Raw genomic sequence first — 21,055 nt, 5'->3', positions numbered from 1 at the left:
TGAACCTAGCGAGGCTAGATCTTGATCTTTTATTTTGAAAGTTCTGGCGGAAGTTGCTAAAGAGACTACGGATCCACTCCAAACAAAAACGGTCGGTGCTCCGCAGCATCCATCCTATTTTTCACCGGGTTTGAAAAAAAACAAACCCTTTCTTAGCGTGAAAACGGGCGGGCCGTCGCTCCTCTGCTGAGTCCACAGTGTTTGTTAATGTCGATTTAATTCGCGGTTCGGCGGCTGGTGTCGTTTCTCGGTGGCTGAACATGACGAGCTATACGGGGTTTCACTCTCAGCTGACGTCCATCATGGAGGCGCTGACCAAAGCAGCGGTGGCGGAGATCTGCGAGCTGGTGGACGACAGCTACGCGGTGCTGCGGCTGGAGATCACCCGCAGTCACAAGGAGAACGAGGCGCTGCGGAGGAAACTGGAGCTCATTGAGTCCATCATCGCCCGGGGTCACCGGGGCAGCGCCGCCGTGCTGGAGGAGGAGGAGGGCTGCGAGAGGCTGCTGGATTTCACCCCGGGTGAGTTTTCAGGCTTTCGGTCATCTGCAGGTCAGTGATGTTTCGAGCGCGAGACTTCCTGTGTCTAGGCTCACAGCGCGTTTCAGAGCGACGTGAACCAAGCTCCATTGAAAAACAGTTTAAAAGGCGTTTTTTCACTGCCCTGTCAAAGATTCAGACACTTCTGTCTCCGCATGATATTTTCCAATAGTCATGTATGAATTCGGCTTATGAATCAAAGTCAGGACTGCACTCAGTGTACACTTTATTCGGGTGTTTTCACTGTAAACCAAGCACTGGTAATGCGTTTACCAGTCCCACTTTGAATGAACCAAACTTTCCAGCTGCTTCAATCAGCCGAAATAAAGAGATGGTATAAAGACGCAGAAAATACGAGTCATAACTAGAAAAACAGAAAAGATCTTGAGATTTAAAGGTGGATTTCATTAAACGACTTTATTTTTAACGCTACCAAAATTACTGACTTTGATATTTGGGGGGCTAAGTTGGGAGTTGGCAGCTGCTGTTTGACGATTCAACCAGCAGCTGACCAGTTATAAACCCATTATAAACCCAGAATAAAACCAGTTAAACCTAGTATGAAACCTGTATAAACAGTTATAAAGCCTTATAAAACCAATTAGACCAGTATAGAACCAGTTATAAACCAGTATAAAAGATGTTATAAAAACAGTGTGAAATATGTTTGTTCACTTTTTTACTGTATTTTTTTCAGTTATTGACCTCTTTTATTTCATCTTTTATTTAATTGAGCTTCTTTTTGTTATTGTTTTGTCATATTTGTGATTTATTGATCTTTTCCACTGTTGTTTAACATTTTAGCTGCTTTGTTAGAAGAAGTTCCCAGCTCCTGGGATAAATAAAGAATATTTCATCATATTAAATAAATAACTACAGAGCCGCTGTCTCATTCAAATCCCTTAAAAAGATTCATTAAGTTTAAGTTCTGTGCATGTGCAATATTTGGTCTGAAAGATGCAGCATTCAATCACAGTCATGTGACTTTAAAACCTTTAAAGTTTTAAATTCCTCACAGTTTTAAAATCAGCACAAAACGGAGACAGGAGTGGATCCTGTGTTTTGTGTTTCTCGGTCTCCTGACTCACTTAAAGACCTTTTTTTGTGTTTGTGGCGTTTTTTAAAATTCTCTCAGATCATGCCTCGCCCGCTGGAGTCAGCGCCAAACAGCCGAAGGCGTCAAACCTCAGACGATGTGGACGTGTCGCGGTGCTGGAGGTGACAGCGGAGGCGAGTCCTGCAAACGCAGAGGTGAGATTTCCCACCACATCAGCTCTGAGCAGACCCGATCACAGTCAAATAACGATGTGATGTTAATGTGCAACACGAGGAGGGGCTTCCTTTTTAATTTTCAGAAACGTTTTTGCCTCGTAGTGTCGTTTTTTAATCAAATTAGAATTAAAATCTTAGCAGCAAGCTCAGTGAAGCTTTCTGTTTCCCTCTGAATGATTTGAAAACAAACGGCTGAACTAAATGACGTCAGCTCCACGTTTGATCAGCTGCACTAAAGTTTTCCTCTAAAATAAATAATCCAAAAAAATAATGAAAAGGTCTAAAGTGTAATAGAGTTTGCACAGATTTTGATAAAAAGATGAAAATGGAATGAGTTTGGATATTTAGAGAAAAAACTTTTTTTCATGAATGTGAAAAGTCGCTAAAAAGCTTTCATCATAATCAGGCCACACTTAGCAGGTCTCCCTGAATCAGAGGAAGCAGACCGAGGACGAGGAAACAACGTCTCCCTGAGACATCAAAGACAAAACAGCAGGAAGAACATCTCTGGACAGAAGGCCGGTTTTCTGCACAGCGCTGACTTTTTTCCTCTAAACAGCAGAAGATGTGTCACTGTCACAAACATTTACTACAGCTCTGCTTTTTCTAACTGTCAGGACGGTTCGACAGCAGCTGCAGAGGAGACAAACGAACAGGATGTTGTTCTGATAAAAGAGGAAACACCAAAAGAGGAAGCTGAATCTGACCTCGCTACAACAGATGAGCTGCTTATCAGTGAGGACGGTGAGCAAGCCAGCAAAATGTATTTAATTCCAGGTGGAGGCACAGAGACACTGTGTGGATGTTAAGTGTGTCTATTGATTTAGTTTAATTGCATTATTATTTAAGAGCAACAATCACAGAGTTCCTTCTTTAAAAATGCTAAAAATCACGTGTTAAATCCTTACAGTAAAAAAAAAACAATCAATAAGTGAATATTTTAAACTAGCAGCAAAGTTCCACCAAATAAAAGCAGCAGAAACAAAATCAGATCAAACCAACTGCAGTCCACTCAATTTAAACTTTCAAAATAAGAGCGAGGGGACAGGCCAGCAGTAAATGGATGGGATTTTTTTCCTCTGATGAATGAAAAATAAAATTGTAATTATTTTTTCATTTGTTTTTCAAGACTTCATTTATGTATTTATTTTACCTCAAGGATAAAATATACTTTATTTATCCTAAAGTTGGGGAATTCCTGTTTTACAGCTGAAAAAAATTAAACACAAGTAGATTAAATAAATTCTAAATTTAAAAATGATCAGAAAATGAAATAAATTAAATAATTAGAAATTTAAATATGCGTATTAAGTAACAGCCACAGACTGTATAGAACAGGGGTCAGCAACCTTTAACACCCAAAGAGCCACGTGGACCCGATTTCCACGCAAACGGAAACTCTGGGAGCCGCAAATACTTTGTGACATCTAAAATGAAGATAACACTGTATATACTGTTTTTTACCTTTATGCTTTGTGTGAACAACTAAGGTGTGCTGCTTATGAAATCCATGAAGTGCTACAGAGAAAATTACATGTTATTTATGTAATTAACACATTTTGAACTCTTAAAGAAATATAACAAAAGGAAAGCTGAACTAAAATGATCCAGCAAACAAAAACTGTTGTGAGCCGCTATCCTCATACCTTGGCCTGACTTTTAAAAAATAATTGGAAAAAAAAGCACTATGCTGCTAAAAAAGGAAAAATAGATATTTGCAAAATTCTGCCTAAATATGTATTTTACCTGGTTAATGTGTGCGGCGGGGCGTGGTCTGCAGCGCCGCTGCAGGGGAGGCGGACGCACCTGAGCGGCACCCGCAATCACGCCTCGCCGCCTTAACGTCTCTGCTGTTGTGTTGGTGTGTGTCGGGCTGTGAGCTGCAAAGCTGCAGCCGTCTGTGTGCGTACAGCAACCGTGTGTGTAAAGTGGTCAATAAAGAAATGCTGAAAAGCGTGTTCATGCAAACATCGTCGGGTCTGCCGTGATATGTTTACAATGGGACTTCTGCTCCTGAACCTCTGCGCACAGCGTCTGCAGATCGGGGCTGTACGAAGTCACTTTCATCTTTACAGGACTGTAAGCTGTCGTCTGTGAGGCGTGAGCGCTGTTTGTTTTTAACATAGTTCACGGTGGAGAACAGCTGCTGACATAATGTGGATCCAAGATCCATAATTGGCCTGCCTGGGGTTGAAAGTCTCGATAAATGCACGGCGTTTCAGCGGGTACACCGGCTTCCGCGAGTGTGACGCTTATTTTGAGTGATGAAAAAAATAATAGAATATAATTTTATTTTTATATTTCAATATCACAATAATCTTCCAATTTAGAACTACAAGTTAACAAAGAACTAACATAAATAAAACACACTTCAGCTAAATACTTCTAATTTATAAACCACGCGCAGCCGCACTGTAAGGACTAAAGAGCCGCAGGTTGCCGAGCCCTGGTATAGAACATAAAAAATAAGGTCAGTATGGAAGCGCCTTAAACTTGCGTTCTGTCTGAAGGCCACCAGGTGGCGATAGATGTGGTTGCAACAAGATTTCTGGTGCTGTTGAAGAAAACAACTCTGACCTCTGTAAGCATCTTGCAGCTGAGTTTATGTGCTCTCTCATTTTGGCTCATTCTGAATAAAAAAAAAAAAAGTTTTAAAAATCTTGGTCATGTTTCAAAATGATCTGTAACCTGTCAGTCACAAGTTATTAGCCAATGAGCATGATTCCACCGTCAGACCCGCCCCTCCTCATCACCTCTTGTTTTTTTGCAGTCAAGCTGAAGCCCTCAGGCTTTAAACTATCTGTGGTAATAATACATGAGAAAGTATAATTTCAAAATAAAAGCATGTGGTAGACCACGTGCAGGAAAAACAGCTGTTTTTGTTTCTGTCACATTAAAAAACAAAATCACAATAAAAGAGGAAGAAGAGATTCCTGACCTGCTCCGTTTGAACTTCAGTTTTCCTCTGTGTGTCTGCAGGGACCGAGGTGCCGACGTCAGAGACGGAGGACAGTGAGCAGGGCGCGTCTCGGTTGAGGATCTCAAACACAACCTGCGCCGACCTTCGGCCGTGGGACCAGAATAATAACGCGGTCTCAGAGCAACTCGCGCATCACGAGTCCCGCAGCACGCCCGGTTCCCCGCGGCCCGCAGGGGGCGTCGAAAGCTGCTCCTCGGACATCGTGTTTGACTTGGCGTCCGAGTCGGAAGACCGCGTTGTGTCTGTGGCTCACAGCAGGAAGTCGTTCCTGCTTGAGTCAGGAGGAAGTCCGGCCTCGCTGCCCGGGACCTCGGAGCTGAAGCGTGGCGTCTCCCTGATTAGTTCACTGCCCTTTGACTCAGAGCTAGATCTGTGCTCATCATGGACCAATCAGGGCCTGCCGAGCATGGTGCCCGTCCCTCACCGGCCGTACCTGAAACCGGACCAGCGTCCCACGCTCATGGACAAACAGTCTGACTTAAATGCCGGCGGTTTCCCTTTGGCGCTGGCGCTTGGTGGCTCCAGGCTGGACGCTCTAGAGCTCAACCGCTACAGCAGGGACCGCCGCTTCGTCTGCAGCTACTGCGGCAAGTGCTTCACGTCCTCCCGGAGTCTGGAGACGCACGTGCGCGTCCACACCGGTGAGCGGCCGTACAGCTGCGCTCAGTGCGGGAAGCGCTTCACACAGTCGGGTCACCTAAAGACGCACCAGAGCGTGCACACCGGGGAGCGGCCGTTCGCCTGCGAGCACTGCGGGAAGAGATTCGCCGGGAAGCAGAACCTGAGGATCCACCAGCAGAAGCACCATCAAGGCGAGCAGGCGGTCGCGGCCTTTTAACCTGGTTACCAGAGAACTCGCTGCTGTTACTCAGTTCTAAGACATTTGATTGGAAACTGATTTTATATCCACTGATCAGCCAAAACATTAAACACTCCTAACAGGCTTCCCTGAATAAATAACATCGTGTGCGGTCGGATTACAGTGGATGTTCAGCTCGCAGCACATTTCTAGAAACGAGAATAATTGTTGCCATCTGACCAGCCTGAAGGTGGAGGAACAACATGGGAGGAGCCAAGCAAAAGAGTAAAAACAAAGGAAACACTGGAGAAACCCTGGAACTGTTCACTGTGGATCAGTCACCGTCAAAATCTAACTTATCCACTTCATACCTGCTTCTTCACTCTGTCGTCGTCCACTTCTGTCTGCAAACTCTTCTTAAAGTTCCACAAAACCAACAAAACACTGAGGACCTCCACCCGCTGCACCTGTGGCAGCACGAGCTGGTTCTAATGTCGTGGCTGCTCGGTGAACAGACCTGATCAGTAGCTCTGACTGCTGTTGTCTTTCAGGCCTTACCTGTTTGTAACCATCTGCCTCTGTATTAAATGAGGCCCTCTGACCTGACCCGATCCTTCATTTCTTACAAACAAACACGGCCCTGTTTCCAGGTTCCCTTTGATTGTTTTCAAGCTCAAAAACTGAAGAAACCGGCGTTTGGATGGAGCATGTGAATATTTTTTGTTTGGCGTATATCTGGAAATAAAAGTGTGCGCTCTCACATTGATCATTTTCTTTGCTTTGCTCGTGTTTCAGGTGCAAAATCTGAGGGAAGCAAGAAAATTCATATTTTGGACGTGATGGTCATCTGTTAACGACTGTGTTTTAAGGTGGACATAAAAAAGATCCATCAGAGAAAGAACCACAAAAATACAGTTGCTGTTTAGTTCAGTCGATCGATTAGGAATTCTCAGTCTGATCTCATAACTTAATATAAGTTTATAATGTATAATAATGTGTTAAAATTAGAAAATAATTCAATTTTCAAGTGCTTTGAGGGGTCAGTGAGACTAGAAAAACTTATTATTTCCAGTTATAAAAATATGTATAAAGTATAAATTATAAGAATATTAAAAGTCAATGTGAGCACAGAAAAGAAGTTCAATTATAAGATGTCAAAATTATGCAAAAAGCATCTGAAATGTGAGAAAAACTTTCAATTCTAGATTCTGAGAACATTAAATATTAGAGAAAAATGTCAAAATTATGACAAGAAAAAAGTTCAGTTTAACATAAAAAAACTACAAAGTTATCATTATTTGTCTTAAAATGTCTAAATTATGAAACTTTGTAAAAGATTGTTTTGAAATTGAGAATAAATTAAAGATGATAAAATAATGAGAAAATTCTTTTTTTAAAAAGTGAAAACATAAAAATTCTGTTTTTCAAAATAAGATGTGAGTATTACGTAAAAGCATGATGAGATTAAAAAGTAAATCAAAAGATAGTTTAAAAAATATAATGACACATTTACATTAGATGAAAATGATGAGATGTTAAAAGTGAAGAATTTCACCATTAAAAACGATAAAACCAAAATGAAGCTGAGACGTGAAACAGTAAATAATGTTAAGAATATTACAAACATTTAATAAAAACATTAAAAAGTCAAAATTGAGATAAATGTAAGTAAAAGGTCAAATAAATCATTTCATTGTGATTTAATTTTGCCTTCATTACTTTAGGAAAACTAAACGATCCTTGATTTACCTGCAGGTTAACACACCTGGAGTTCTGCTTTTTGATGCGACACCTGGCAGCCAATCAGAGGACAGCGTTTCCTCAGGCAGCGTCTTGTCTTTGTTGTGTGTTTGGAGTCTGAACCGTGCTCTCCGTTCAAACTGACAGCTCCACAGCTCAGCCTGCAGTTTCTAATAAAAACAACCAGAATCTGTCTTTAAATTATTCACACAGTGAATAATAATAAAACTAATAATTATCATTAGTTTTCAAAATGCTTCAAGGATCTGAACAGCAAACAGAATATCAGTTTGTTTATGTTTACAGTCCTGTTCTATTTATATTGCATTTACTTGAATCTTAATTGGCTTCTATTCTTTCTCATATTTACACAAGTGAAAAATAACAAAATGATAAACAATATAAATACATCTGTAGGTTCTCAGCCACTGAGGATAGGGTCAGCCCAAATACACTCGGAGTCCTGAGCTGTTGAGGTCACCTGAGGAAATGCTTGTCGTGTCCTGAGAGCCGATGTCCTAAGCGACCAATCCCGTTCAGTGATGGTGGATCACAGTGGACACTTGACCTCCTTCACTCCTCTCTCAAACTGCAAAATGTGAACGCTGGCTTCCTCCTTTAAATGCAGCTGTACAGCTGAATCATCAACCCGCGCTCACATCTTGCCTCAGGTGACCTCAGCATGATGGTAGGGTGGACGCTCAACAGGTCACCCTCAGGGAAACCTTGAAGGGCAGGGAACCGACGAGGGGTTAAACACCCGGGAAACACAGCCAGTTATCTTAGAACTGAAGAGGCCTCTTGGATGAAAAGCAGAGTCTTCATGAACATGTCTAAAGACTAAAATATTAATACAAAAGCACAACAAACTAAGGTAATTGAATAAAGTATAAGAAAGAAAGGAATGGTACAATAAATGAAAGATTATTAAAATCCAGCCTCTTCTATTAGATCTTATAGTTTGAGTTCATACATTTTCCAGTTTTACTTTGAATCTTTATATTTATAGTTAGTTATTCTATTTTTATGAGTTTGTGTCAGTGTCATTTTACATTTTTGTTATTTCAAAAGAATTTTATCTATTTTTTTAATGTTTTGATGATGATTTTGTCCAATTTACTATCTGATTTTTTTTAAAAAGTCTATTATATATTTTCCTTTTCCTACCGACTTAGCTTTACATTATTACAATTACATTATTATTATTATTACAAATAATGGTTTTATTATTTTATTTAATCTGCACTTTTCATAGTTACCATTATAGACAGTTTTTTCTTATTTATTTAAACCTTTTCACTTGTACTATTTTAACCGCCTGAAAACGCACTTTTTTCCTATTTTTACATTAAACTCTTAGCGCTGTTTAATTACGCATGCTCTGTTCTGTTTTCTTGCCGTTAGCAGTCGCTCACTGACGGTGTTCTTAATGTAGTTCTGTGGATAACAACAGGCTCTTATTCTGAAGGCAGCGGTGTTGTTCCGGAAGTGAAGTGTTGCAGGAACCGTTTTCTCTTTTTTCTCTTGCCGACGGTTGAAAGTCCAAACAGGTTCCGCTCGCGGCTCCATTGCGCCCACCTTGCGGCTCCGTGTGGTCCGGTTCGGGTTCGGATTCCGTTGGTTCGTCGGGATGTCCGGTTTAAGCAGCAAAGCTCTCCACGAGCAGCTCTCCGTCATCATGGCCGCGCTGACCAAAGCGGCGGTGGCGGAGATCTGCGAGGTGGTGGATGAAGGCTATGCGGTGCTGCAACTGGAGATCACCCGGAGCCACAAGGAGAACGAGGACCTGAAGAAGAAGCTACACCTCATCGAGTCAATCGTGGTCCGGGGGAGCAGCGGGGGAGGAGGAGGAGGGGAGGCTGCGGATGCGGAGGGACCGGAGGTCTCACCGGCGGCGGAGGCTACGCAGCAGTCGGGAACAACGCAGCAGCAGCGGGAAGGTGACGGACGAGGAGCCGCGGCTGGAGCGGTGCGGGAGGAGGTGAGCACTCCGCCGGTCTGAATCAACCTGAAGCCCGGGAACAGGCCGACATCAGAGAGCAACAATAACAATGATAACAACCGCAGGTTGGAGCCGGAAGTGTAATACAGTCAGCTCACAAAACGGAATAAATAACATTTTGTCTGAATGACATAATTACCTAAGAAATGTCCCGGAAACATACAAACACGTGTATGTAATCACAAATATATGTATTTGTTATAAACAATAATGACTAATAAAATGAACTGAATCAATCTGCAATCAGTATTCAAAACAATTCAGATGATCGTTTAATTTATTGATATTGTGTGCCAATGCTTAAATATTTAACTCAATGTTTTATCTAATCTGACAATAAATGGAAGATATTTACAACGTGTGGCCTTTTTAAATCGCCCAAGATCTGAAAATTCTCTGAAATGAGGCTAATTTATCAAATCTGATAGTTATTAATTACTGCAGTAATAATCAGAATAGTTTTGGAAATAATTTAAAGTTAAAACTAGTTTAAAAGTTTTCATTTATTTCACTTGAATTAAAACCAAAATGTATAAACCTCGAGTTCATCCTTACAGTTAATCAGTACAGAATCGTTTTCCTCAGATTTAATTTCACTTTTACAAACAGGTTTATGCCATCAAATTTTCTTTTCCAAACAAAAGGAGAAAATGGTCTTATCTCTGCACATGCTCAGTGCAGCCTGATGTGTTTGTTTTGTCATCAGGCCTGAAGCTGGTTTTGTTTTAGAAACCTGAGGGCAGTTTGAGAGAGAGCATGATCGTTAACTGAAGATATGAGATACTGAAGTTTAAATTAATTTCAATGATAAGTCAGCCAATCAGGAGTCCAGAAACATTTATTCTTCTTTAGTTTGTGTTTCTATAAAAACAGTATTTTAATCGTCTCCTTTTAACGTTGTTTTTTGTGTTCTGTGGCGTCTGCAGCTTCCAGAAGTGGTGCTGATTAAAGATGAGGACTCGGACAGTAACGACGTCTTTGAGGAAGGTGAGTAAACGACCTGCAGCAAATCTTTTGTGTGTTTATTAACAATGATTAAGGTTGTGTTCATGCTCCAGAACGATTTAAAACAGAGAGAAAAAAACAGAAACGTCTCTGTAAAATAACTTTCTGCAGAGCTGTAGCATTACGGCTATTTACACCCAAACTTCAAAATTGAATTCCAAAGTAATAAAAAATCTGCTGCACTCGACTCTGAACGCACCACAGGGAACAAACAATCATTAGTAAAGAAACACATCAATAAATTACCAACCATCTCTATTCTAAATAAAAGCTGAGTGTAGTCGTCATGGCTACGGGTTTCTATAATGCTCTATTAGGAAAAAAAGAATTAAGGAGTGACATGTGGTCACTTCACTTCTTTCTCTCCTTTCATTTTCCTGTGTCTCCTTTAAAATGTATGACATGTATCAGTTTACACCATGCACTGCTCTGATATCAGTGTTAGATTAATGAGCTGGATTTGGCACTGTGAGAACGAGGATGGGAGTCTTTCTTTGTAAGTTAAGGCATGAGTGATTTCTTAACTTTCTAAAAATAAAAATGTCATTCTCAGGGAGAAAAATCATTAAATTAGAAAAATAAATAATACTTACAAAAAAAAGAAAAACGGCACATCATCAACAACATCAAGAATACTCCGGGCTCATCATCCACAGCTGATATTCATCTAATTTGTCCTGATGAGATCGTTCTCATTCCCAACGTGTAGCATACCGACAATTTGTCCCGAGGTGTCCCATAGGAGCGTTCCCGTGATACGTGTCGGATTGTGGATCCAATCCAACAGAATGAAGCTCCCGGTGGTAACACACGTTCCAGCCGTGTATTCCAGCCCTAAACCTAACCACAACCTTAATCTTGTTAGATGGTGTTTTCTAAAGTGATTCATGATGAGAAAGTAAAAAAAAGTGTACATGTGTAGATTCATTCCAAACAGTTCTCATGTTTCCGAAAGCGTAACATATTGTTGTATGTTAGGTTTTGGGATGAGAACGTGTTGTTCTGATGCTCAACATTTCACAGCATTGAATCTTATCATGAAAACTTTAATGATTCTTTCTTTCTTTTATGTAATTTCTTAGGTACTAAGTTAACAGCTGATGGGGTGGCGCCTGCAGCCAGAGAGGGCATCACGTCGACTCCCATCAGCCGGCGCACAAAGCGGCGCTGGCGTGAAAGCTTGGAGTCCGAGAATAGGTCATCGTCTGAGCAGCTGGCACAGAAAACATCCGACCTGACAGCAGGGACGCAGAAGACCGTGTCCGTCTACACTCTGGACTCTCCCGATCGTGAGCCGGGGGGTTCCGAGCAGCTTGACGACGAGGTCGAGATGGAACCTGGCGAATCTGCTGGGTCGTACTCGTCACAGATGGACCCCGACATTCATCTGGTTCAGGAGTGCTCGCTGGTTCCTTCGAACGCCAACAGGCCGGTTTATTTTAGCAGCGGCGCTCTGATCGAGTCTCCGTCAAACCAAGCAGACCTCGATCTGACTGTCGACCCAGGGTGGCCCAAACAGTCAAAGGGTCAAATTACTTTTACTGCGTTTCACCAAGACGGAAACACGGATGGCGACGCCTTTGGACTGAAGGTGCTCAGCGTCTCCGGCTCGACCCCCACAGACTGCCAGCTGTCCGAAGCCAGCAGCTCTGCCTTCGAGTACGAAGACGGCGGTGATGTCATGAACTTTGCCCTATACAGGGACCAGGCAGGGCGGCCGCAGCTCTGCAACGGGCAGCCGAGCGCAGGAGGCAGAGGGAAGCGTTTCGCGTGCTCCCTCTGCAACAAGACGTACGCCACGTCGCAGAACCTGGAGGTCCACATGCGCATCCACACGGGCGAGAGGCCGTTCAGCTGTGAGCAGTGCGGCAAGAAGTTCACCCAGTCGGCTCACCTGAAGTCGCACCTGAGCGTTCACACGGGCGAGCGGCCATACGCGTGCAGGCTCTGCTCCCGGAGCTTCATCGTCAAATATAGCCTCAAGTTGCACATGAAGAAGTGTCACCCAAACGTCCCGAGCGACCCCTAAATGCTGGTTTTTACGAACATTTAAAAAACATTTATTTTGTGCTCGAGCTGCATCCATCAGCTAATATGACTATTTTTATAACTTAAATTATTACTTAAATTTATCATCTTTTATTCTTTCACTCTAACATCTCAAAACATAAGAGATCAAATCTGTCCATAGTTTATCTAACGTGCTTCACGTGTCTGTGTCACTCTGTGATTGGCCCACATGTCGTTCAGCTACTGAATCTGATGCATCTTATCTCTAAAAACTGCCTGTAAAAACCAGTTAAGATATTTTATTTATATCAGCCCTGTTGTCTTTATTTCGGGTGACGTCTCTTGTGCATAAGAAAAAGCCTGGCAGTCGCTACAGACATGAATTGGCCGTGATGGTACTGGGACTGTATATAAAAGATGGACCATGGACACTGTGCCATCACTACAGGCTCCGCTTTTTGAAACTAGAAGTGACCATATTTAGATTATAGGGTAGCGTGCAAAGTTATCAGCTAATGCAGAAGTGCCTTAACCTGCATTTTTAAGATGCCACCAGGGGGCGGTAGCTGCCTGGTCCTGTAGAAGTCTGTGTGGAAACTGCCCTGTGACCTGACCTCTGTAAAGACATCCCTAATGACTTATAGGCCCAGTCGCTCATTTTCAATGAACCCTAGTTAGTTTTCTAAATTTGGATCATTCTAAAAATTATCCAGGACATGAGTTTGCTAGACGACTCTATGAACAGGTGAAGTCACGTCAGCTACATCCATCTTGTAACACTGTCCTCGTCCTTAACTTAAAGCCTTAACAGATTTGAAATATTTCACCCCCCCATGCTGCTCTTAGTCTTCAAACTGTCAAAAGAGACTAGAACCATATTTGTAGCAGTTACCATAGCAGCCTGTAAACATCAAAACATGTTTACAGCTGCTACGGTAACTGCAGCCTGATGTCCACCTGAAGTAGCCTCCGGTGGACATCAGAGGAACTGCAATTTTTCCTTGTACTCTGAAATTTACTCCGAAATCCTTTTTTCTTTTTTTTTTGTTAACCCTAAAAGCTGCTTAAATTGTTACCACATCACTATGTTCAGCTCCTTTTACCTTAAATACTGACAATTTGAGTTATTTTAACAGACATGAACAGGACACGTGAGCGACACAGAAAGAAACCTTTCTAACAAGAATCATAAGACACGTTACATGTGCTCATCCATAAGCCAGGTTTGTATTGATTAATGTGTTTACATGAATCAATAGTATTACCAAGCAAATCTCTTGACATGTAGCTACATCTGCACGTGCAGCAACACCCAAACAGATAAAAAACGTCTCATTCTGAATAATTTAAACAGTTATGATGTTTAGGGTTTCTAAGTTCATAATTTTCTGTTTTCTTGTTAACATTTCTGCGTTTGTTGGACAAAAGAAAAAGGTTCCAGGAAGCTGTTACACACATTTTTAGGCTTTTTAGCTAAAATAAGAGCATCATGTTCATCAGTTAAAAGCTGTGCTGTTACAAAGTCTACTGCACATATTGGAAGTTGTTTCACAGAAAGTATTGTTGATACGGTTTATGTTGAATGACAGTTTGTCTAATGTTTGGGTAATAAAATGGTTAAAAAGTGTTTTGCATCTTATTTCATGTGTAAATAATAATTCGTTTGTTCAATGTAGATCAGGATTTGCAGAAACTATCAAAAGCCTTCACAACCAGGTGCAATGTTTGTGTGGTTTTTCCAGACTGTCATTGTAAATAAGAATATGATTTCATTACCTGGTTAAATAAAAGTTCACTGGCTTCAGGCACAATGTTGAGGTACAAAGTGATGCCACATGAAAGTACAGTTCAGTTTGAGTCGATATCTCTGCAACACAATACACAACGTGTCATTTCTTCAAAGTCTGACTTAATTTTCTCACATTAAAACTAATTTTTAAACAAAGTATAATTAGGTTTTTAAATCCAGAGAACTTCTCAGTACTAACCATTTCTGGCTTGAGAACCTCGTTATCGCTTGTTTTGTTTTTTCCTTCTTCTTTGGAAAAACAATTTGTAGGACTAAATATTGGCAATATTTATGGCTTTATCAGTGAGCAGGAAATTAGACTACTGGTTGATTTGGTTTGATTTTGTGATTTTATACGGAAAAGCTTGTTTTTAAAATCACATTTTCACACATGTATTTGTTTAATATAGCTTTTACTCTTAAATAATTACTATATTCATTTGCATTTGATGGTTAGACACGCTTATTAAAATGGGGACGGGGGTACCGGAGCAAAAAGGCTCTGGTAGAAAAACATCATATATTTCTTTTTTTTTTCTTCTTTTTATAACGAACAAGAGACTCACAAAAACAACAAATAAAATAAATGTTAAAATGAAATATAAACGTGAGTTGATACAGGTTTCATCTCCCTAAGAAGGACAATCAAACGAGGAGTTATTGGGACGTTTTCATACCTGAAATTTGCTTGAAACAGTAAAAGGATACTTTGCACATGCGCACTGTGGATTAATTCCAGCCCCCGCCATCACTTCCTGGTCTGTATCGGAGAGCGCACATCAGGTGAGCGGCTACATTCAGGTAAGCTAACGGTGGAGTCTAAGGTCCTGTCTCGAGCCCGCGGTGTGGATTGTTCTGCTTCAGATACACGCACGCGCTGGATTGGACAATGTCCCCCGCGGCCACCTTCCACGCGCAGCTCGCCTCCATCATGGAGGTGCTGGCCAACACGGCCGTGGCGGAGATCTGCGAGCTCGTGGACAGCGGCTACTCGGTGTTGCAGCTGGAGATCTCGCGGAGTCGCAAAGAAAATGAGGTGCTGCGGAGGAAACTGCGCCTCATGGAGCTGCGGGCCGCCCGAGCGACCGCACTGCGAGCCGCGGTTACCGCCAGCGGCAGCGCGGTGCTCCACGCGAGCGGCCGCGCACGAGCCGAACTGAAGAGGAACGCGACCGCGACAGGTAACCGACCGTTAACTTCTAAATTCACAGCAACTACACTGTAAAAACGAAAGGAAAACTTTTTGACCAGAGTGCAGCATGAACTCGATTAATTGATGCGGTCAGTTTGGTAACAGTTGTTAATCATTTCCAGCTGCTTTGGTGTCAATGAAATAAACAACAGAGTACAAAAAGAAATGTTTTATGTTTATTAATTTTTCTGACTCTTTCCATTAGTTTTAGAGGTCAGTAGCACTTCTGATAGTATGAGGCGATTCCCGTGCCCTACCTGCAGAGTTTGCACAGGAAGTAAAACACCTCCAGACTGGCACATTAATACGTGCCATTGCCAGCAGTTTTGGTGTGTCTCCCAGCCCTGTCTCAAGAGCATGAAGGAGACTCTAGGAGAGCTGGACAGGGCAGTAGGAACCTTAAACCATCAGCAGAACCAGTATCTTCTCCTTTGTGTAAGGAGGAACAGAATGAGAACTGCCAGCAGGCCACTAGTGTGAATGTCTCTTACCAAGCAATCCGAAGCAGACCTTACGTGGGTAGCCTGAGGGCCTGAGTTCCTCTTCTGTGTTTATTGCCCAGCACTGTGAAGCTTGATTGGCATCAGCCATAGAATACCTGATTTGGCAGATCCCCTGCTGGCGCCCTGTGCTTTCCACAAACGAGGGCAGGCTCACCCTGAGCACACGTGATAGACGTGAAAAGGTGTGGAGACATCGTGCCAAAATTTGGTGGTAGGTCAGTGATGGGAGGCATTGAGGGATGCACAGATGTCTACTGGCTAGCCAACGGCACCCTGACTGCTGCTAGGTAACGGGATGCAATCCTTGGACCCGCTGTCACAACCTGTACTGAAGTAGCGGGTCCTGGGTTCCTCCTGGTGCACGACAATCCCCGGCCTCATGCGATGAGTATGCAGGCGCTTCCTGGAAGATGAAGGAATTGATATCATTGACTGGTCCCACGCTCGCTGGACCCAAAACCCAGTCGAACACATCTGGCGCATTGTTTTAATCCATCCAACACCTCAGACTGTCCAGGGTTTTTAAAGAACTGATGTAGATCAATTTGCAGAAGAAAAAGGACATAAAGGACAATAAAATCGCAGCAATGCACAGAAAAAAAATAACATTTACAGCTGTACATGATTCAGAACTTTAAACGCCGTCCTCACTCCCCTCCTGCAGGTGAGGTAGTCTTGTCCAGAGTGTCGAATCAGGCGATGCCTCAGTGCAGAGACCACAACTCACCTGCAGAGCCGAGACAGGAAACCACACAGAGTACGGTGAGTAGAAAAGGTGGGAGGAGCATTAGCAGGATTTCCTCCCTCACTCTTCATTTTTAACCTCTCTCCTCCAATTCCAGCAGCCTGCAGATGCTACCACAGCTGCTGTGATCAAAGTGGAGGACGATGACTGCGTATCCTGGTCCCAGTCTGAGCCGGACAGTAAGTATAAGAACCTGAAGAGAGCCTTTTTCTTCCTGTTTGACTCAGTGTAGTCTTTTTAGTTTGTAGCTGGCTCATACAGGACAGATCTAAACCCTATGGTGTCCAGTTTAAGCTGTGTAAGAGGCTAAAACTCTTTCTGCTTTCCTTTTATCTCCAGAAGGCTTCTGTCATAATGAAGAGGGACAGGTGGAGGCAGAAGCTGCAATCAAACAGGAAGTAGCAAACGATGGTGGCATCTCGTGGACGAGCGGGGAAGTCAGCTCTACCTCCACCTCTGTCCAGAACACCCAGAGGTCAGAAACCAGCAGTTACGACTGTTTGATATTTGAGCCACAGCTTCAGCATGGCTCCCACACCACCCAAAATCCTCTGGGAGCGGAGGCCGGCTGCTCATCGGCGTCCAATTCAGGTGGCAGCTTCACATTCCCGCACAGCAAGGTGAGTCTGTCTGCAGCAGAGCGACCTGCAGGTTTCCAGAGCAGCCAGCAGAGGGCGGTGCCTGCAGACGAGCTTCCTGTTAGGAAGGAGACACCAGGAGAACATCGCTCCTTCATCCGAAGGGGCGGGTGGAGACAGGATGCCATCAGCAGAGCGGCAAGCCACAGAGGCGAGGATGGCGGGGGAAAGTCGTTCGTCTGTAACTGCTGCGGGAAAAAGCTCGCCTGCCTCAAGAACCTCAAAACCCACATGAGGGTCCACACCGGCGAGAAACCGTTCGTCTGTGCGCTCTGCGGTAAACGCTTCTCAGACTCCAGCAACCTCAAACGCCACCAGAGCGTCCACACGGGCGAGAAACGCTACGGCTGCGTCCACTGCGGCAAACGTTTTGCCCAGTCGGGATCGCTGAAGGTCCACATGACCGTCCACACAGACTGCAAACAGTTCAGGTGTTCGTACTGCAACAAGATATTCATATCAGGCAGCCACCTGCGGCGCCACATCACTCTCCATGCAGGAGAGAAACGGTTTGGCGCCGTGCAGTGACAGCTGGGAGAAGCGGCATTGCAGATATCTGCAGTGAGGTATTCTCACAAACACGTGACCTACTGTAAAAATGTGTATCGTGTATGTTTGAACACAAAACAGATGTTCTTGGATCACCTGCAAACGTTTTCACGTGTTTCATTGGAACATATGGCAGCAGACAGTGTGGCCGCCGGGGATCGGCTCGATTTCAAGCCACTGCTTCCAGTTTTAATCAGACTTCGGAGTCGCTCTTAGTCTGGTCTTCTTCCCAGGTGAGGAGACACCTGGACAGATTAGGTCTTAATATTAATAATAACTTTATATAGCACTCTTCACCAGGTAAGAACTATGTACATAAAACAACACAATCGATCATACAGCACAAATCTAGTTAAAAGCCAGTCTAAATAAATGAGTCTTTAGCTGCTGTTTAAAAGAATAAATACAATCAAGGCAACGTAAAGATGGAGGCAAAGCGCTCCACATCCTGGGGGCCACCGCTCTGAGATCTGACTCCCGTGGTCTTTAAATGTGTTGGTGGGACTACCAACATCCTTTGATTAGATGATCTCAGGCTGCGAGAGGGAGCGTGGTGTTCTAAAAGACCGGAGATGTCGGCAGCAGCGTCACGATGTTAGAAGTCAGCACTACGAGTTTGAACTGGAAGCCAGTATACTGAGAATTAAACTGGTGTAATGTGCTGTCTTTTTGTTAAGAGCCTTGCAGCAGCAGGTTGGCTGGGGACATCCTCAGTGTCCCCCCAGAAGAGCTGGAGGCATCTGGTTCTCTGTCTAAACTTTGACCTTTGACCCAGGTAACAGAAGGAAGGCAAGAAAGGGCTTTGTGTCCATCAGGTATTTGTCTTGGGCGTCAAGGTTGTCATGTTCAATTAAAACTCGGCTTCAGTTAACTGTGTCCATGCTTACTAACCTAAAACCAAAATGTAATCGTACTTTCAGTAGTTTCAGTCTTTGTAAAGTTGCTGAACCCAAATAAAGCCCGAGGAGCTGTTGCACTTTGCCAGTAAAAACAAAGCAAATCCACTAAAATCCAAAGCTAACAGCTCTGTTTGGATAAAGAGGATGGATACTGAAGTGTGGTCACATCTGCAGAGAAAGAACTCCTCAAAAGATCCTGAACTGAACTCTATGGAAAAAGGTAACAGCCAATGAAACTTCCATGAGGGGAAAAAGACTTTTGAAGTGTAGGGGAAACGTTTTTAGTGGATGGTGGTGTTTGATTTAAACTCAAAACTGTTTTAACAAGTGAATTCAAAGTGGGCGCCACAGCCTCCTGTCTGGGCTGGGAACTCGTTTAAACTAAATCTTAAAATTTCCATTAAACATTTACATTGAAGAAAACATCCATCCCACTGTCTCATGTGAAGTTGAAGTGGTAGCAAGCTCAGGAGGGCACCTGAGACTTTTCTAGACTTCTGTTTCTCCAGCAATGGTTTCCAGCTCTTCCTGAGACGCTCCCAGGATAAATATCAAGTGCATTTCTGATTTCCTCTGGATCTATCGTCACCAATATGGGATTGGAAATCCTCCAAGGGGAGGTGCCGAGGAGGCATGCCGATTGTGTCCTGAACCTCCTCAGATGTAGGAACAGTAGATCTAGGTGGAGCTCCTCACCTCCATCTCTAAACTGCCGCCCATGTGGGCCGATGTGACGACCAGAGGTCGCCGACTGTTGAGTGAAGTTTAGATACAACAGGCCAAGTAAACAATAGTCTTTCCCTGAACTTGTATGTGAGCGATTAAAGAGACTACAGATCCTGAGATCAGCTCCAACACCTGAGCTTTCTGTGTGGCTTCCCCCAACAATCCAAAGACGTTCAGTTATTGGGGGAATCTAAAGAGCCCATAGCTGTGAATGTCAATGGTTCTCTGTGTCTCTGTGTTAGCTACGTGTCAGGTTGGTGAGCTTTCTGTGGCAGCTGGGATAGGCTCCACCCTCTGATAAGAATAAGTGGAAGAGAACCTCTACTTCCTGTTTCAAATTTCACTGGTCATGGTGTCACCGGGCAGGGACCGAAAATAATCCTTCACAAGTCTTGTGGTTTTTCAGTAGCAGGTGTTTTATACAACGTTCATGTGTGAAACTAGCCTGTGGTTGTGTGAAGGTAACAAATGTTTATGACTGTACATCGAGTTTCATTGTGACTGACGTGTAACTGAAGAAACGTGAACGAACTTCCTTTTTCTTTTTTATCATTTTTAATAAAAGCAGCTGCTAAAATCAGAGTGCTTTGTTTTTGTTTTAAACTATTCTGATCACTTGAAATTTGATCCTTTAGGCGTCTCAGTTTTAACATGACAAAAGTGGAGAGACTGAGTCAGGTTTATTTTCTTTTTCCTTCCTCTACTTCCAGGTGATAAGATGTAGGTCTGAAAAGTGAAGCCGTAGAAGGAGCGCTTCAGTCTGGTGTTCCTTCTAATGGCCGACTGGGTGCGATTCGTGTGGCTGGTTGCTTCCACGTTCTGTGCCCTCAAACGCTTTCCTGACCAGGTTTTGGTTTTCTTAACTAGTTTAAACTTGTACTGAATTCAGCACAATATTATTAGTTTTTTTAATACATTTTGGTCCCATTGAGAGCCAAAAAAGATAAAGCACAAAGTTTTGACTATATTAACACTACCTTCACCTTAAGGTAGCAGCTTGTTTGATTAGGATTTCAGGCTCGCTGCATGGTGAAGGTCCAGCCAGTGATACTGAAGAAATTTGAGTTCATTCACCATCGATGTAATCTTTTTTTTTTTTTTTTTTTTTTATTAACAAAAACAAAAATCATTAACAAAAACTAAAAAGCCTGAATCACTTTCAGAAGCTGCCAATGGGACCATCACATGATCCCCAAGTTTTGCATGTTTTGCTGAGAAGCTGCAGCTTATGGCCACTTCCTGTTGGAGCCGTTAAAAAGAAAAGAAAAGGTTAGACTGATTTAAGTTAACTTGAGAACCCACGAAAGTTCTCAAATTGATTTAAACTCACACATCAGCCAAATCTAAACGGACAGCATGGATGGGCACGAGTAGATTTGATGAGATCTGTAAAGTTGGAACTTCTGAAATCTGTGGAAGATGATGGATTCCTGCTTGTGGGTTTTATTTCCTGGGCTGTTTCTCTGACAGTTCTCAGGTATTCGGGCTTTGCTTGCAGCTTCAGGTTCAGTCTAAACACATTAAAGCACACAACGGTCAAGACTCAACACTTGCAACTCTTTATGTGCAAAAGGAATCACCCGAGTGACTAGTTTCAGCTGTTGAACAGGTGTTAACTGACTACTCACACCTGACAGCTGACATTTTATGAAACTGAAATCCATGA

The 21,055-nt window shown here is 42.9% G+C and overlaps 2 protein-coding genes across 3 annotated transcripts in view; one reads left to right on the top strand and one right to left on the bottom strand.

The window, feature by feature from the left end:
* Positions 1-57: 57 nt before the first annotated feature.
* LOC113010747 (uncharacterized) lies at positions 58-19,971 on the top strand. The gene is made up of 11 exons (XM_080293009.1): positions 58-522; positions 1,676-1,791; positions 2,430-2,556; positions 4,792-5,629; positions 8,826-9,312; positions 10,260-10,320; positions 11,421-12,365; positions 14,962-15,318; positions 16,497-16,594; positions 16,675-16,756; positions 16,917-19,971. The coding sequence occupies exons 1-11, from the start codon at positions 261-263 to the stop codon at positions 17,741-17,743; spliced, it is 4,200 nt and encodes a 1,399-aa protein (XP_080149135.1). The 5' UTR covers positions 58-260; the 3' UTR covers positions 17,744-19,971.
* tmem71 (transmembrane protein 71) overlaps positions 19,625-21,055 on the bottom strand; it is a 15,640-nt gene continuing 14,209 nt past the window's right edge. For both annotated transcript variants that reach the window (XR_003270314.2, XR_003270315.2), the window contains exons 12-13: positions 20,720-20,900; positions 19,625-20,628 (exon numbers count right to left, since the gene is read on the bottom strand). The gene's annotated coding sequence lies outside the window, so the exon portion shown is untranslated. The remainder of the gene's footprint in view (positions 20,629-20,719; positions 20,901-21,055) is intronic.

Source organism: Astatotilapia calliptera, chromosome 18 (assembly GCF_964374335.1).
Source record: "Astatotilapia calliptera chromosome 18, fAstCal68.1, whole genome shotgun sequence".
Lineage (NCBI taxonomy): Eukaryota > Metazoa > Chordata > Actinopteri > Cichliformes > Cichlidae > Astatotilapia > Astatotilapia calliptera.
This window is presented reverse-complemented; position numbering and strand designations above follow the sequence as displayed.